The sequence below is a fragment of the Oncorhynchus gorbuscha genome, linkage group LG14 (genome assembly GCF_021184085.1).
Source record: "Oncorhynchus gorbuscha isolate QuinsamMale2020 ecotype Even-year linkage group LG14, OgorEven_v1.0, whole genome shotgun sequence".
NCBI classification, from domain to species: domain Eukaryota; kingdom Metazoa; phylum Chordata; class Actinopteri; order Salmoniformes; family Salmonidae; genus Oncorhynchus; species Oncorhynchus gorbuscha.
The window spans coordinates 31,991,470-32,008,583 of NC_060186.1; the positions used below are offsets into that span (position 1 = coordinate 31,991,470).

At 42.7% G+C, this 17,114-nt stretch overlaps 2 protein-coding genes across 2 annotated transcripts in view; both read right to left on the bottom strand.

The window, feature by feature from the left end:
- The window catches only part of LOC123994791 (TOG array regulator of axonemal microtubules protein 2-like), a 34,350-nt gene extending 17,632 nt beyond the window's left edge, over window positions 1–16,718 (bottom strand). The window contains exons 1-4 of the mRNA XM_046297783.1: window positions 16,617–16,718; window positions 16,178–16,310; window positions 12,540–13,085; window positions 11,989–12,088 (exon numbers count right to left, since the gene is read on the bottom strand). Coding sequence (XP_046153739.1) covers window positions 11,989–12,088; window positions 12,540–13,022 — 583 coding nt within the window. The 5' untranslated portion in view covers window positions 13,023–13,085; window positions 16,178–16,310; window positions 16,617–16,718. The remainder of the gene's footprint in view (window positions 1–11,988; window positions 12,089–12,539; window positions 13,086–16,177; window positions 16,311–16,616) is intronic.
- On the bottom strand, window positions 6,607–9,902 carry LOC123994792 (TOG array regulator of axonemal microtubules protein 1-like). The gene is made up of 5 exons (XM_046297784.1): window positions 9,802–9,902; window positions 9,415–9,650; window positions 8,303–8,461; window positions 7,141–7,272; window positions 6,607–6,820 (listed from the first exon to the last, which is right to left on the bottom strand). The coding sequence occupies exons 1-5, from the start codon at window positions 9,868–9,870 to the stop codon at window positions 6,811–6,813; spliced, it is 606 nt and encodes a 201-aa protein (XP_046153740.1). The 5' UTR covers window positions 9,871–9,902; the 3' UTR covers window positions 6,607–6,810.
- Window positions 16,719–17,114: the final 396 nt, after the last annotated feature.

Below are 17,114 nucleotides of genomic sequence, written 5' to 3' on the forward strand. Positions count from 1 at the left end.
TTACCACCAAAGGTATTTTTCATTGTAGTGACATCAGCAGAGCGTTCAGATCCATGGGAAAGCCAAATATCGTTGCCCCACTGTGACCTCCAGAAGTTGTCATCAGCAGAAATTGAGTGACTCTTGAAAAAAAGAAAAAATCTGTTCGAAATTGTTTAGCAAATAAAAATAAGGCCTTGCGCTTCACACTGTTTCGTAACCCCCTAGCATTAAGAGATAATATAGACAAAGACAAAACAACAAAGATTATATAAAAGTATAAACTGTAGTAGGATGAGTCAAAGACGTAGGAGCAGTGAACGTAAACGATAAGGAACCGAGATCTGCACCATTTAAGTCAATTTAAAGTGAAAATAGCTTATTCCATAACCTTTGAAATGCAACTCAACTGGAAATTATGTTCAAGACCAAACCAAGGGTTCTTGTAGTAAGAGAGACTAAAAACCCTCTAGTGTAATCAGGAACTATTCTGAGAAATCATACAAATCATAATTTAAATAAAAGGGTACCTACTATTTTAAGTACATATGAAAACTGATCATAAAATATTTGAATAAACAAAATGTTTTACATATAAACGTTCCTAAGACCTTTTTTGGAAATAAGTATTAATAACTAAATAGAACAATAACGGTGTAAAGTCAGAGCAGACCTGTATGCCATTTAAAACAGTATCTTAGTTACTGTATACATAAAACACAAATTCAGCTTTCAATCTTCTTCATAAGTTTATAAACAAAATAGGACTTCTGGTCATACAAGAACAAACTAATGAATTGAAATACCTGAGTATTCCTTTAAAATAGTCACCTGATACTTGTTAGGTAAACAACATAAGGAAAATGAGAATACCATGGCTGAAACCATCAACCTGTTCCTTCTGGTGAGATTTTAGGGAGGAATATGGATTTCTGAACCGTTGATGAAACCTCGTCCTCCGACGAAGTAAGCAGCCTTCCCCTCACTTCGTGCTATCTTGATCGTTGGCCACAACTTGTTCCGTCTTTCTATGTCTTCCTTGCTGAGATGCTCGGCGAAACGCATACCATGGCTCTGAAGGAAGGCGTTCTTCCTAGCAGCTTTCCAGACAGCATCCCTGTAGAATCTGGTAGTGAATAGGATGATGATACCCCTGGGTCTTGAATCGCTTTGCTGTTGCTTCTTGCCGAGGCGATGTACAACGTCGATGGTATCACCAACTTTGTTCTTCTCTGCAGGCAAACCTTCTTGGCAGATACGGATAGCCTCTCCTCGCACATCTTCATTCTCCACCTCTAGCAAGCCGTAGAGTCTCAGGTTCCATTTTCTTGTGTATTGTTTCAGATCAGTGAGACGTCTATGGTAGACATTGTTATTCTTTTCCACCCTTTCCACATTTTTTTCAACTTTTGTCACATCATTAATTTCACCACATGCAAACTCCAGTCTTTTTCAAGCCTTCGATAACCATGGTGTTCGCGGCTACCATTTTCTCAATGGCGTCACACCTGGAGTTGATGAGTAAGGAGAGGGTAGCCACGATGTCAGAGTTCATGTTGGTTTTTTTTGGAGGGTGGAGGTTTGCACGGAGTAACCGGTAAAGAGGGGAATTCGTCATTTTAGCATTCGAAAGCATGATATTCTCCATAGGCCAAGTGTAGTTATGGCAGTTGTCTATAAGCACGTTTCTCTCTTGTTGATTAGCAATAGAACGGCTAACTTTTTCTTTTCTTTTTTTGTCACGACTTTGCATGGACATGCTGAAATAAAGTATCCAATTATCATTCCAGTCACAGGAAAGGTTTTATATCTTGAACAAATAAAAATAATAATGACTAAACTTAAAAATAAAATAAAAAAAATTCACAATCTTTCTGAAGTTTGGTACGGAGCTCCGTAAAAAAAAGCGTCTGTTCAAGCAGCCATCTTGGCCAATCCCCTGAAATCGTTATCTATCTTCTTAGCAATGTTTGCAACACGTCATGCTCTATCAACTGAGCTACGAAGGAGCACGTCGACTTCACTAGAATGATGACAAGCAATTTTAATGGATTCTAAAGGGAATCATAGAATTCCAAACTCATTTCTATGGCAACACAGTTGTCAATTTGGTAAACAATCATTTTCGAAAGTGTGCTGCCAAGAGACATCTAACCGTCCGTGCGAAAACAACAGCTTCCGTTTGCTGCTGACAACAAACTGTTTGATTTTTGAGACCTGAGAACAATCGACTGGAAAATGGCTGGGTGTTTTTCAAGACTGGCGGAGAGACTGCGTGGACGTTATTTTACTACATTTAAAAATGTCATTATAATTAGCTAAATGTTGTGTATTTCTATCATTCAGACTTGGCAAAAATGCTTGTGCTAGAGATGTTGTAGCTAGCTAGTTTGCTTGCTAACATTAACTTTAGTAACTGTTGCTAAGCGATCAACTTTTGCTGCCTAGCTAGCTAGTATTAGCAATCTTGCTACGTTTTATGTCCTAACAATAGTGCTATCATGCTATCAATGCTATCAATGCTATCATCCTTGAGGATGTGCCAGATGTGCAGACTATCCTTGAGGTACAATTTTCTGAAAGTTTGGGGTTTTATGTTTGAAAAATATCCCTGATATTCAAGTTTCTCTTTGACATGAAACAAATCTCTTGTCTGCTTTCTGCTTTAGGAGGCCACTGGCAATTGGCAGTTGATTCCGATTAGGTTCAGCCCCCTGTACTGTGGGTCTGTTGTGATCAGGGTAAGAGACCCCCCCACACACACACACAGTCACATCACTGTTACAATGTTTACTGTTTCCAACATGAATGTATTGTAATGTGCAGAACATTGTCGGTCCAGTGGTTAAAGCTTGGAGAACTTTCCAGTTCATCAGCCCCATCATCACCTACATGTGTGGGGGATCCCAGGTATGTGTCTTTGTAACTAGCTAATCCTAATCTACGTGGTCAGTCATTTGATCTTGATGGAAATGTGTCACAGCAATTGCTGAAGTGGTTTTGTTGATGTTGTCTTGTTGTTTATCTCAACAGCAGGTGGTGGTGAGGATGCACCACATGAGTAGGGTGAGAGGCCTGGAGGCTCAACTGGTGTGGGCCATCTCCAAGGAGACAGCCAGGCTTAGTCCAGAGGGCATCCCCTACTGTGCCACCAAAGTGCAGTCCATCACTTGGATCCAGGTAAGACGTAAATACTACTGAAATAGTATTAGATTAGGCTTTTCTTCACTAATTCCATTTGGCCTTAACATGTATTCTCTCTGTCAGCGTGTGGCTGGCAGGGTGACCCACTATGCGTCTCACCTCCGCCACGAGACGTCTGTGGATGTGACGCTTGGCTGCTTCCAGGTAAATAAACGATTTCCTATGTATATAGACTATGGGCATTTTTGCATTCGATTTGGTGTTTTTTAATAACGTGTGTGTGTGTGGTAAACGGGTGTGTTGTGTGTGTTTTGAGCAGCAGACTGATGTTTCAGTGGTGTACGCCACACTCCACATGGGGCTGGACGGACTTCTCTCTTCAGCGTGATCGGAGGCTGCCTCCTTCTCTACGCCCACCACTCAGCAGTTCACTGACCCAGAGCCTGAGGGCCACAACTGCGATGAGGTCAGACGTTACACACACATACTATTGACCAGGATCAATAAGATCCTTCCATTGACCGATTGTTTGTTATGTCATTGCACTGGTCACTGATTTTGAATGCTTGTTTTGTTGTCGCAGGGCTGGGAGGAGGACCTGCTGCCTAAGGAGAGGGAGGTTACTCTGCTAAAGTGAGTTCCTCTAAATGTCTGTAGTCTGGGCTTGTCAGATGCTGAAGGATTGTGGTCATAATGTTGTTATCTCCCATTGACTAATGGTTGACATGCTCCATTCCCTCCCTTTCACAGCCTCTATCTTACCACCAATAGAGTGGAGGACTGAGGCTCGTCTCCCTGCGCCAGGCCTTCACTGTGAGTGGACCCACTTTCCTTTTTCTCTCTGTGACTTCTTGTTCTGTCTCCTAGAGGAAGATGTCTCACCCTAACTCTTCCCAAGACCGTGCTTGGTTCCACCCTGAGCAGGAACCATCTGTTTGTGGCGGGAAAGGTCCTCCTGGGCGCCCTGGTTCAGGCCAACCACATAACTCACTAACTCATTCTCTTCCAAGAGAAAGAGAGCGTCCCTGAGGGGAAATGTGTTCTGTTCACTAAGATGCTCTTTTCTTTGTCATAGGACGAGGCCAAGTACATCCGCAGCTATAATGACTTTGTGGACTACCTGAGTGACCCCTCCAAGCGTAATGACATTGAGAGGGAGCTGGCTGAGGTAAAGGTGAGTTCATTAACTCTTTCAAGTCTCACTGAGTTCTTCCACATGCATGTATTTTATACATCACAGTAGCTGATCTATATGAAATCATTCCTATTTTCTCCAAACATGTTTTCTTGTCCTAGATCCATCATGTGAACATGATAGATGTCCTCTTTGAGCTGGTGCTGTTTGAGATGATGACAGCTCAGAAGTCCCTGATGGTGGTAAGTAGTATCTCACTGGTACATGTTTTTATATCTCTCTATTAGCAGTTTCACTTAAATTCCTCTTCTATTCTCTCCTCATTTGTTTCCTTTAGCACCCTGGTGGGTTCGTGGAGCGTCTGTTCGCTCTCCTGTACTCGTTCCTGCCCACTGCTGCCAACATGGAGCCAGAGGCTGACAGATACCTGCTGCTGCTCAATGTAAGTCGCTCTGGATAAGAGCGTCTGCTAAATGACTTAAATGTAAATGTAAGAGTCAAGAGGTTACTTCCTGTTTACTTCCATATTCTTAGTGTACTTCCTTTTGACTTCCTTATTCATGGTTAACCAGGCTTCAATGTCATTTTAGGGGGAATATTTCTAATTGTCTCTCTCCTCTTGATAAACTAGTAACTCAGCCATTTTCTATGTGTTGTGTGGTGTTCTCTTCAGGGCAGGCTGATGGCTCTGCTAGATGACATCTTTGGCCAGCAGCTGGCCTGGTACTTTAACCCAGAGTCGCTGGTCACTGAGCTCCCCAGCCTCCTGGAGTACCACTTGGAGAACCTCATGGCCATCATGTAGTCCTACTGCAGGGACCATACTCCTTTCTCCTTCTCTCTCACTTTTGAAGGAATTGAGGACTTAAAGTGCTTTGTTGAACCCTGATTAGTTAACACCCATTAATTGAATGTATTCTCTTGTTCTCTCCTCCCACAGGATTCTTGTGACACTTTTCCACCCAACAGGGATCTAGACATTAATGCACTACATTAATTTGCACTGAATTTGACATTTTTAAATAAAATAAGTAGTTCAAAAACATTTGTTTCCGTCTTTTCATCTATTTGATTTTATGACCATTTCCTCTTCCTAAAGATATAATGCTAATATTAGATTATTACATGAACAATGATGCTTTATTATCTGCAAATGGAAATAAAAAACTACATTTAGTTGATTTACAGATACTACAGGCCCACACTTTATATGGTTTTGTACTGTGGTTTGTGATACAGTACTATTTATAAACATGTAGGACTACATACACTGAGTGCACAAAACATTAGGAACGTCTTCCTAATATTGAGTTGCACACCCTTTTCCCCTCAGAACAGCCTCAATTTGTTGGGGCATGGACTCTACAAGCTGCCCTAAGCGTTCCACAAGGATGATGGCCCATGTTGTGTCAAGTTGGCTGGATGTCCTTTGGGTGGTGGACCATTCTTGATACACATGGGAAACGGTTGAGCATGAAAAAAACAGCAGTGTGGAAGTTCTTGACACACTTAACCCGGTGCGCCTGGACCATACCCCGTTCAAAGGCAATTAACCCAGTTGTCTTGCCGAATCACCCTCTGAATGACACGCACAATCCATGTCTCAATTCTCTCAACGTTTAAAGGATATAACCCGACCCACTTTGCCAAAGCACAGCCCCCACACCACTAAAGGGATATCTTCAACCACCAACTTATCATCCTGAGACAAGGTCGTGTATAGCCCACAAAGATCTCCACCACGGCACAACCCAAGGGGGCGCGCCAACCCAGACAGGAAGATCACGTCAGTGACTCAACCTACTCAAGTGACGCACCCCTCCCAAGGACGGCATGGAAGAGCACCAGTAAGAAAATTGATATACAACATCCCCACTAAAATGTTTAAATGCTCAGGAATTTCTACAAAATATGCACAAATTTATATAAAACATGGCTACAAACTATGAAACGAGCTCACGAATTGTAAAACGTCCACGTACCATAATATACATCCACTATACTTTTAGTTTTTGATGTTATGATGATATTTCCTGGAGGTCGGGGCCCACTCGGCCCCTGCGTGCCCATTCGGTAATCTGGCCGAAGTTAAACCACAGGTATTGTTGTTATACATCCTCACACTGTTTTGGAGGATAAAACGGAGACCGTAGCCAGCTTCCATTTTACCTCATTTTATTGTCCAAAGAATGTTCTCATAGTCCAGAAGTATTGGATGAAAATCCACAATGTTGGTGCCATACAGGAGCACTGACCAATCTGCCTCCAAAAGAGGACTGCTGGTTTTGAGGATGGTGTGGAGGTCAGTGAGTATGGTTTCAGTAGACCACTATTGAGCTGGCAGATCAGATAGGAGCTTCGAGGAAAGGTAATTTCGTGCTTTGAATGTGGTTCATATGGCCTTATAGTGGATTCAGGACTTGGACAAGGAGTCAATGCAGTTTAAAGATACATTTACATGGCGGTTTGAATGATAGTGTCAAATTTCTTAGAATGAACTAAAATATTGGAGTTTGGGGACTGGGGGGGATAATAGTCAAGTTGGGAAATATTCAGATATTCCTGTTGAAAAAGAGAAAAGACAGAAAGATATAATCTTACAGTATATTAAATTCATCCCATTGGGCAAAAACTGGTTGAATAAACGTTGTTTCCACAACAAAAAAATCTATGTGATGATGGTGAATCACCGAAGAAAACACAATTGGCTTTTTTTCACCCACCTTTTAACCAACATTTTTGGTTGATTTCACATTTTGGTTGAGTTCCCAATTTTTATATCAAAACTAGACATTGAACTGATGTCTGTGCCCAGTGGGATTGGATTTCTGTAATCATATCAGCTCATTTGTCACACTTCTAATAATCTAGAGAGAATCTACCTTTCTTTGAGGTTAACCTTTGAGATGACCTCCCTCAAGGATTCTCTCTCTTTCCTTAGAGCGAATTTGTCCCACATTTTAGCAAAGTCGCTATTGGTGGCCACGTTTCTCAAGATATTGCGACCATGATGCCTGTGGACAAAGATATTAATATCATCTTAAACGTGTAACATATCAAATCATTTCTGCTGTCTGTGATTAAAAACAGTACTCAATTGATGGCAACCTGAGAAAAAATAAGACATACATTAGGTAGAATTTGCAAGAGGGTCGTTTGAGTAATGCACCGCATTACCTGATCTACGAATCATCTCAACAATATAACAACTGGGTATTAACCGTTCCTTATTATGAAAATCTTAGCGAATCTGCACAGCGCTTGGCTCAGGCTGACCACTGTGATCAAGTAGGGTTGTCTTCATTAGACACCAAACAGAAGGAAGGAAACTGAACTGGACTCATTTACATTTGTAATTTTTACCCCAATTTCGTGGTATTCAATTGATAGTGACAATCTTTTCCCATCGCTGCAACTCCCGTAAGGACTCTGGAGAGGTGAAGGTCGAGAGCCGTGCATCCTCCAAAACACAACCCAGCCAAGCCGCACTGCTTCTTGACACAATGCCCGCTTAACCTGGAAGCACCAATGTGTCGGAGGAAACACCATACACCTGGTGACCGTGTCCGTGCATTGCACCCCGCCCACCACAGGAGGTCACTAGTTGGCGATGGGAGAAGAACATCCCTGCCGGCCAAACATCCCGGGCAAAGCTTTTGGCTTTTTAACTTTCAAACCCACATGAGTGCCTGGACTTGGATTTTTCTATGCCACGTAGAACTTATTTGTGTTCATAATTTTTCCTTTTTGTTTTCAATTACTATTCCCCTCCAAGAGAACCTGTGGTTGTTTTGGAATACCTAAAATCTGCAATTCAATCCATGACACCCTTTAGCATAGATGCTAAAGGATGTCAGCTGACAATGTGGCTTTTAAAGTCAATTTCAATTTGTATTTGTGTAAAACACTGCAGATGTTGACTCTAGACTAAATTACCTTTAAAAGCTGCATTGTCGGCGATCTAGTGCTATTGCGAGCCATGGATTGAATCCCGGCCTTAACTGTTATGTTAAAGCAAGCTACTTTACAGGAGGAACTTCCCACCTGACTTCCTGTGCAGGGTCCACAGCCAATTTACTGACGGCAATCAAGAAACGGTCAGTGAGGCCTTTCTTCCCCGACAGGAGACGAGTCGTCCCCATGACCTCAGCCAGTCTCTCCAGGTGCTGAGCAGTGCAGCTCCTCACAGCAGCGTTACGGTGGCTGAGGAAGGAAAAACAGAGCACATCAGTTACATGTCATAGAGATACATGAGTTAGGAGATGAATGATAATGGATTGTATTGATGAAGTCTCATCGATGGATAAAAATGTTCGGTAAGGCTTTATATTAAGGTCCCTTAATATACCATTAATAAACTGTTTGTAAAGAGTTTACTTACCATGAATTAATAATTATTCCTACATTTGTAAATGTCAAGAAATCTATAAATAGTTATTTACACATTTATAAACGCTATTTTAAATGATTTGTTCATGATTTATCAGATAATTAATAAGGTGTTTGATCATAGTATGTTCACAATTTGTAAATTATTAATAATGTACTACTAATGTACTATAAACCAGTTATAAAGGAGTTATTGTCAAGGCACCCATACGTAGAATGTATGCACACATGACTGTAAGTCGCTTTGGATAAAAGCGTCTGCTAAATGGCATATATTATTATTATTATTATTATATTATTATGGTTGATTAATGGTTTGACTCATTTATATACATTTATATACATATTTATAAATGTATTTATAAATGTCACAAATGGTGTATTTATTACTGAGTGCATTTATGAATGTGAGTACATGTACTTACAAATACCTCAGTGCCTCACTAATAGCCCCTAATGTAAAGTGTTCACTATATATACTTTATAAATGTTTATAAATGACTTGTTACTCCCCAAAGGCTAACACACATCAGTAGCACACATCAGACAGTACCTCTCCACCAAAGGCTAAAAATAATCTAAGTAACGCAATGGTAAAATAAGAAGTACACAACACAAGGAAGTATAACATAACAAAAAAATGTGATTCCATTGAGGTGGAGGGGACGGTGAAGTATAGCATTGGGGTGAGTTTGGATAATGGGATAATTTGTGGAAGTCCGGATCTACCCCTTATTGAGTGTTAATTGACCCCTCTCCCTCTTTACCTCAGCCCACCGACCAGCAGGGCATTCATGACACGGGTAGGGGTGCAGCTCTGCACCATGTGACCCAGGGCAAAGTTGGCGCCGTGCCGGATGAAGGTGTTGGCCTCGCTGGCTTTGTGGAGCAGCACGCGTGCCGTCCCCTCCACCTCACTGTCCATGGCCCTCTGGAGGTGTACGTACATGTCACCCAGTGTGGCCATGGCAGCACAGGACACTGCAGAGCGCAGGTTCTTCACCTGAATCATAATAACACGCACAGGACCAGATATTAATGTTGAGCAGTACAACCCACGAACATCAGAAACATGACACAATAATTTGACTTGTTCTCCAAATGTAGCAGATTTGTGCAGATTAATGAATAGGGCAGTGAATTAATACAGCTACCTCATGTATAATGGCAAGGCAGATATCATGGAGTTTAGGCATCAGTATGTCCATGTGGTTCTGAGCCATCACACGGAGAGAGGTCAAGCCCTCGATCTTCTTCTCCCTGCAATTCAGTAAAATAAATGTAAGCATTTTCCACAACATTTTCCAAAAATCTTATAATGATGTTCATCAATTGGGACTCTGGTCTCTTAAATTCAGATGTTTCTACGCTCTGTAGCTCAAATAGACATTTCCAAGGACACTACACTGTGCTTCCTTTAGCCTAGCTCCATTGGTCTTGTCTACAGTGAATGCTCACCAGTCATCAGAGGCAGAGTGGAGCAGCTTGAAGGTCTTAGTCAGGTCCTGCTCTGGGTTGGACAGGGGCTGCAATCTGGCCTGGTTCCTAATTTGGCCCTTTGGCTCACTGGCTGCCTTCTTGTCTATGGGTTGAAAGCAGACATCTATCTCTCTATGAACTGTTTTTATGTATGTACTCATTTCCTTATCTGTTTGTAGCTTTTAACACTAGTTCATTTGAATATCATTTTAAATTTAGCACATATATTTTTGGTGCTCTCCCTGCTCAGAAGCAGGGTCCAATTAGCCTTGAGTAAAGGTGATCTCACAGTGAAACAGGCAAATCAAGTGTGGAAAAATGTCTTAGCCCTGGGCTAAAGCCATTTGTGTCCCTTCCATTCCTACTGTTTTTCTATCACCCTACCTAGCTTCATCTCCCTGTCTAATTTACATGAGTGTGAGACATGAGTGTCGATACTGTGAACCATCAGATCCTCCTCTCCACCCTCTCCGAGTTGGGCATCTCCGGCGCGGCCCACGCTTGGATTGCGTCCTACCTGACAGGTCGCTCCTACCAGGTGGCGTGGCGAGAATCTGTCTCCTCACCACGCGCTCTCACCACTGGTGTCCCCCAGGGCTCTGTTCTTGGCCCTCTCCTATTCTCGCTATACACCAAGTCACTTGGCTCTGTCATAACCTCACATGGTCTCTCTTATCATTGCTATGCAGACGACACACAATTAATCTTCTCCTTTCCCCCTTCTGATGACCAGGTGGCGAATCGCATCTCTGCATGTCTGGCAGACATATCAGTGTGGATGACGGATCACCACCTCAAGCTGAACCTCGGCAAGACGGAGCTGCTCTTCCTCCCGGGAAGGACTGCCCGTTCCATGATCTCGCCATCACGGTTGACAACTCCATTGTGTCCTCCTCCCAGAGCGCCAAGAACCTTGGCGTGATCCTGGACAACACCCTGTCGTTCTCAACTAACATCAAGGCGGTGGCCCGTTCCTGTAGGTTCATGCTCTACAACATCCGCAGAGTACGACCCTGCCTCACACAGGAAGCGGCGCAGGTCCTAATCCAGGCACTTGTCATCTCCCGTCTGGATTACTGCAACTCGCTGTTGGCTGGGCTCCCTGCCTGTGCCATTAAACCCCTTCAACTCATCCAGAACGCCGCAGCCCGTCTGGTGTTCAACCTTCCCAAGTTCTCTCACGTCACCCCGCTCCTCCGTTCTCTCCACTGGCTTCCAGTTGAAGCTCGCATCCGCTACAAGACCATGGTGCTTGCCTACGGAGCTGTGAGGGGAACGGCACCTCAGTACCTCCAGGCTCTGATCAGGCCCTACACCCAAACAAGGGCACTGCGTTCATCCACCTCTGGCCTGCTCGCCTCCCTACCACTGAGGAAGTACAGCTCCCGCTCAGCCCAGTCAAAACTGTTCGCTGCCCTGGCCAACCAATGGTGGAACAAACTCCCTCACGACGCCAGGACAGCGGAGTCAATCACCACCTTCCAGAGACACCTGAAACCCCACCTCTTTAAGGAATACCTAGGATAGGTTAAGTAATCCCTCTCACCCCACCCCCCTAAGTTTTAGATGCACTATTGTTAAGTGACTGTCCCACTGGATGTCATAAGGTGAATGCACCAATTTGTAAGTCGCTCTGGATAAGAGCGTCTGCTAAATGACTTAAATGTAAAATGTAAATGTAGAACATGAGAGGGACTGACCTGAGCCGGTGGCAGCCTTTGCCAGGCTAATGAACCTTATAGGCCGAGGCTGTTTGCTCCTGGGCTTGGTAGGAGGGGGAGCAGGCCTGGGTGGGCTGTCACGCGCCTTTACCGGGGTCCCAACATCCAAGTAGTCACGGAGCTCCGCAGGGGTGTTCATATCCACTGAGCTCAGGCTTCCCAGAGAGCTGGTGACTATTTCCCCCATGGACATGTCCGAGCCCAAACTTCTTCTGCCCATGGCCTTCACCTCATGTACCACCTTTGGTGTAGACCAGAAAATAATTATCCCATCATAGAAATACATATAGAACTAGTATATACATAAACTAATACACAGAGAGATCCTGTATTCTAGGATCGAATCTATCATGCTGTCAAAAAGAGAGTATCCTTTCTAACCTGTACCCCCACACACTGACTCGGTACCGATACCCCCTGTATTTAGCCTCGTTATTGTTATGTCATTGTGTTACTTTAATTATTATTATTTTTTACTTTAGTTTATTTGGTAAATATTTTCTTAACTCTTCTTGAACTGCACTGTTGGTTTCATGGTAAGGTCTACACTTGTTGTGTTTGGCCCATGTGACAAATAAAGTTTGATTTGATTTTAGACATGGAACCACTATCTGTTTTGGCAATTTATCAGTCCAAGTATAATTCTGAACTGCAAATTTTCACATTTACAATAAATTCGAAGTCCATCCTACCTTCCAGGCCTCCTCCTTCAGGTGAGCCTCGATGTCCCTCACCTCCTCCATCAGGTCAATGGGTCCGTTGTTGTCTGCACAGCCCTGGTCCGACTGGACTTTCAGGGCTTTGACTCCCCGCCTGCCCTCCTTCTTCTTGCCCCTCTTGGAGGGAGCTCCAGTGGGAGGGACGGGAACAGGCCACACGCTACTGCTGCTGAATGATTTATTTACCTGGATGGACTCCAGAGAGTGAGATCCGGGTCGACCTTGGGCTCCGTCCACCCCCACCACGTTCTTCAGTGGGGCCAGAGCTATGTGTTCAAGCCTTCGTGGCAAAGGCCTCGGTGGAGCTTTCGGCCGCGGAATGCACTGAATAGAGGGGACGAAGTGGTGCGCGAAGGTGCTGCCAACCCCGATGAGAGCAGTCCGGACATAATTCTCATGGATAGCACTTATCTTTCTTTGCTTTGCTTCCATGGCCTCTCTCTCAGCTCTCTGCATCTGCAGAAGTCTGGCATCACTGATGAAGTGGCCCTCTGGGATTGGGTAGCTCTCCTGATAGCCCTGGATCACAATGGTACAGTATGAAATGAATTGCAGAAGTGAAGTAGGCAAAATAGTTTCCACAGTGTGTCATGAAAAACTTGTAAGATAAAGATTTTATGGATGTAGGCCTACTGTATGTCTATGAAACCACAAAATAAACAGTGATATTTTTGGAAAAACGTTTGAAAAACTGATGAGCCTTACAAAACTTGAAAACTTGTCCTGGTCATCCTGTTGGTTTAAAGCTATGTTTTGCTTCCTCAGGTTTTCGATAACGCTCTTCATCTGTGAGTTCTCCTTCTGGAGTTTGTCAAACTCACTTGATTTTCTCCCCCGATAAGCCATTGATGATAAATATTAACACTCTCAAAATAAGAACTTAACCTATCTCTGTGAGAGATCTATCATGGAATGAGTGGAAATTAAATGTTGCTTGTCAGATGGAACCAGCAATGATATCATGGCAAGGCTTCCGTTACATTGTGATGTCATAATGGGGTCTGTTGACAGTGCTGAGCACATCAGCACATGGTGAACTTTAATGAAAGCTTTTTGATTCCCATATAAAATCATAAATGTGGTGAATTTTTTAGGACCCTGTATTTCAAAGATAGTTAGTAAAATATCGTTGAAGTAATGTTACACCGAGGCCTGTACTCTGAAGCGGGATCAATTTGGAGGTGGAGGGTCCGTCATGGTCTGGCGCAGTGTGTCACAGCATCATCGGACTAAGCTTGTTGTCATTGCAGGCAGTCTCAATGCTGTGTATTACAGGGAAGACATCCTCCTCCCTCATGTGGTACACTTCCTGCAGGCTCATCCTGACATGACCCTCCAGCATGACAATGCCACCAGCCATACTGCTCGTTCTGTGCATGATTTCCTGCAAGACAGGAATATCAGTGTTCTGCCATGGTCAGCGAAGAGCCCGGACCAATTTGTAAGTCGCTCTGGATAAGAGCGTCTGCTAAATGACTCAAATGTAAATGTAAATCTCAATCCCATTCAGCACATCTTGGGACCTGTTGGCTCGGAGGGTGAGAGCTAGGGCCATTCCCCCCAGAAATGTCTGGGTACTTGCAGGTACCTAGGTGGAAGAGTGGGGTAACATGGTACAGCAAGAACTGGCAAATCTGATGCAGTCCATGAGGAGGAGATGCACTGCAGTACTCAATGCTTGATGGCCACACCAGATACTGACTGTTACTTTTGATTTTGACCATTGATTTTGATTATTCCATTTCTGTTAGTCAAATTTCTGTGGAACTGGTTCAGTTTGTCTCAGTTGTTGAATCTTGTTATGTTCATACAAATATTTGCACATGTTAAGTTTGCTGAAAATAAACGCAGTTGACAGTGAGAGGACATTTCTTTTTTTGTTGAGTTATATATATATATATATATATATATATATACACACACTGTATACAGTTGAAGTCGGAAGTTTACATACACCATAGCCAAATACATTTAAACTCAGTTAACAATTTCTTAAATTTAATCTTAGTAAAAATCCCCTGTTTTAGGTCAGTTAGGATCACCACCTTATTTTAAGAATGTGAAATGTCAGAATAATAGTAGAGAGATTGATTTATTTCAGCTTGTATTTCTTTCATCACATTCCCAGTGGGTCAGAAGTTTACATACACTCAATTAGTATTTGGTAGCATAGCCTTTAAATTGTTTAACTTGGGTCAAACATTATGGTTACCCTTCCAAAAGCTTCCCACAATAAGTTGTGTGAATTTTGGCCCATTCCTCCTGACAGAGCTGGTGTAACTGAGTCAGGTTTGTATAGGCCTTCTTGCTCGCACACGCTTTTTCAGTTCTGCCCACACATTTTCTATAGGATGGAGGTCAGGGCTTTGTGATGGCCACTCCAATACCTTGCCTTTGCTGTCCAAACTATTTATGGCTGCAGGGGCAGTATTGAGTAGCTTGGATGAAAAGGTGCACATTATAAACGGCCAGCTCCTCAGTCTCAGTTCCTAATATATGCATATTATTATTAGTATTGGATAGAAAACACTCTAAAGTTTCCAAAACTGTCCAAATATTGTCTGTGAGTATAACATAACTGATATTGCAGGCGAAACCCTGAGGAATATCAAAACAGGAAGTGGCCCCTATTTTGAAAACTCCATGTTCCATAGCCTCCCTTTGCTCCATTTAAAGGGATATCAACCAGATTCCTTTCCCTATCGCTTCCTCAAGGTGTCAGTCTTCAGACATAGTTTCAGGCTTTTATTTTAAAAAATGAGCCAGAAAGACAACATCGCGTCAAGTGGTCACATGAGTTTTGCTCGCGCAACAGAGTTTGGACAGCTATTGCTTTTCCCTCTCTTACTGTGAAAGACATTTGCGGTTGATATATTATCGATTATATATTTGATTATAAAAAAACGTTTGACATATTTCTGTGGACATTATGGAAACTATTTGGAATTTGTCTGCGTTGTCGTGACCGCTCTGTCCTATGAATTTCTGAACATAACGCGCCAAACAACCGGAGGTATTTTGAATATAAAAAATAATGTTTATGGAACAAAAGGAACATTTGTTGTATAACTGGGTGTCTCGTGAGTGAAAATATCTGAAGATCATCAAAGGTAAACTATGAATTTAATTGCTTTTCTGATTTTCGTGACCGAGCTACTTGATGCTAAGTGTACTTAATGTTTTGTTGAGCGATCGATAAACTTACACAAACGATTGGATTGCTTTCGCTGTAAAGCATAATTTCAAAATCTGACACGACAGGTGGATTAACAAAAGGTGTTTTCCTATATTGCACTTGTGATTTCATGAATATAAATATTTTTAGTAATATTTATTGAATGTAGCGCTATGCTATTCAGCAGTTGTTGATGACACTAATCCCGTTAACAGGATTGCAGCCATAACAAGTTAATCCATTCTCTTAACATGTATGGCCCCAAAACATAATCAAGCAGCTGACCAATTACGTAAGACGTTAGTTCGAAGTTAACTGAGATGAATCAACAACTGGATACATTTCTTTATTTATAAAGTGAAACTATCCTCCGCATTGGAGTATCTCTACAAGTACAAGTTTAACCAGTACAAGTACAAGTTTTCAGTTGTTTTACCGTTCCAGGAAGAAGTGTGGCAGGCCTGTGAGGAAGGATCCTACAGCCATGAGGAAACAGCCAATAGCAATGAGCCTGGGCCGGTGCAGCTTCGCCCCAAAATGGCTGATCACAGCCAGGAACAGCAGGTTACCTGCAAGAAACCACAACACTACAGTAGTCAGGAATCGCAAATTATAAACACTGTTTTAAAAAAAAACTAAAAATGGCATATCAGTTTGGATACTAGACTCCAACAACACAGCATCAAATAAAACAATGTTAAGGGTTTGACAGTAGAGTCATGGACAAAAGCCAGTCAATCACTTAATAGGAACAACTATAAAACTGGACAGTATTGAGAGCAGACTCTGAGCCACACAAAAAATGGATCATACTGTAGTCTGTATCTGGTTTTTACTACATGAATTCTCAAGAAACTCAATGTTATTGTTGATACCCATCACAAAGCTGCCGTCTATGAGTCCGATGAGAGAGCTGGACAGGTCAAAGTGTCTCTCTGAGTGATGGCACTCTTCATGTAGGTCCTTGACAGAGCTTTGGTGAAAGAGGCGAACGACAGGGCCACGATGAACTGCTGACAAACACGAGAGAGAGAACATTAGTGTGTGTTTGTCCGTGTGTATTGTGACGGCCCTGAATTTTTTTGAACAGTCTCAGTGCAGCTCCTTCCAATAGGGCGCTTTCCCTTTAATTCCCAATTAAATAGCCAGCATCAGCTGCACAAAAGTAGGGTTGTGATGGAGACGTGAATGAGGATGTGTTCAACCCTCAGTTCCCGAAGCTTCTCGATTCCATTTGTTTTGTAGCCTAAGAGAGTTTACCCAGGATCGGATCCACTCTTTGCGTCCGTGGACTACACCTCTCTGTTCTTCGTGGCCTTTCTCCGCTGGAGATCTATTGGCGGATTGGATTGTCTGACTGACTACAACCTTTT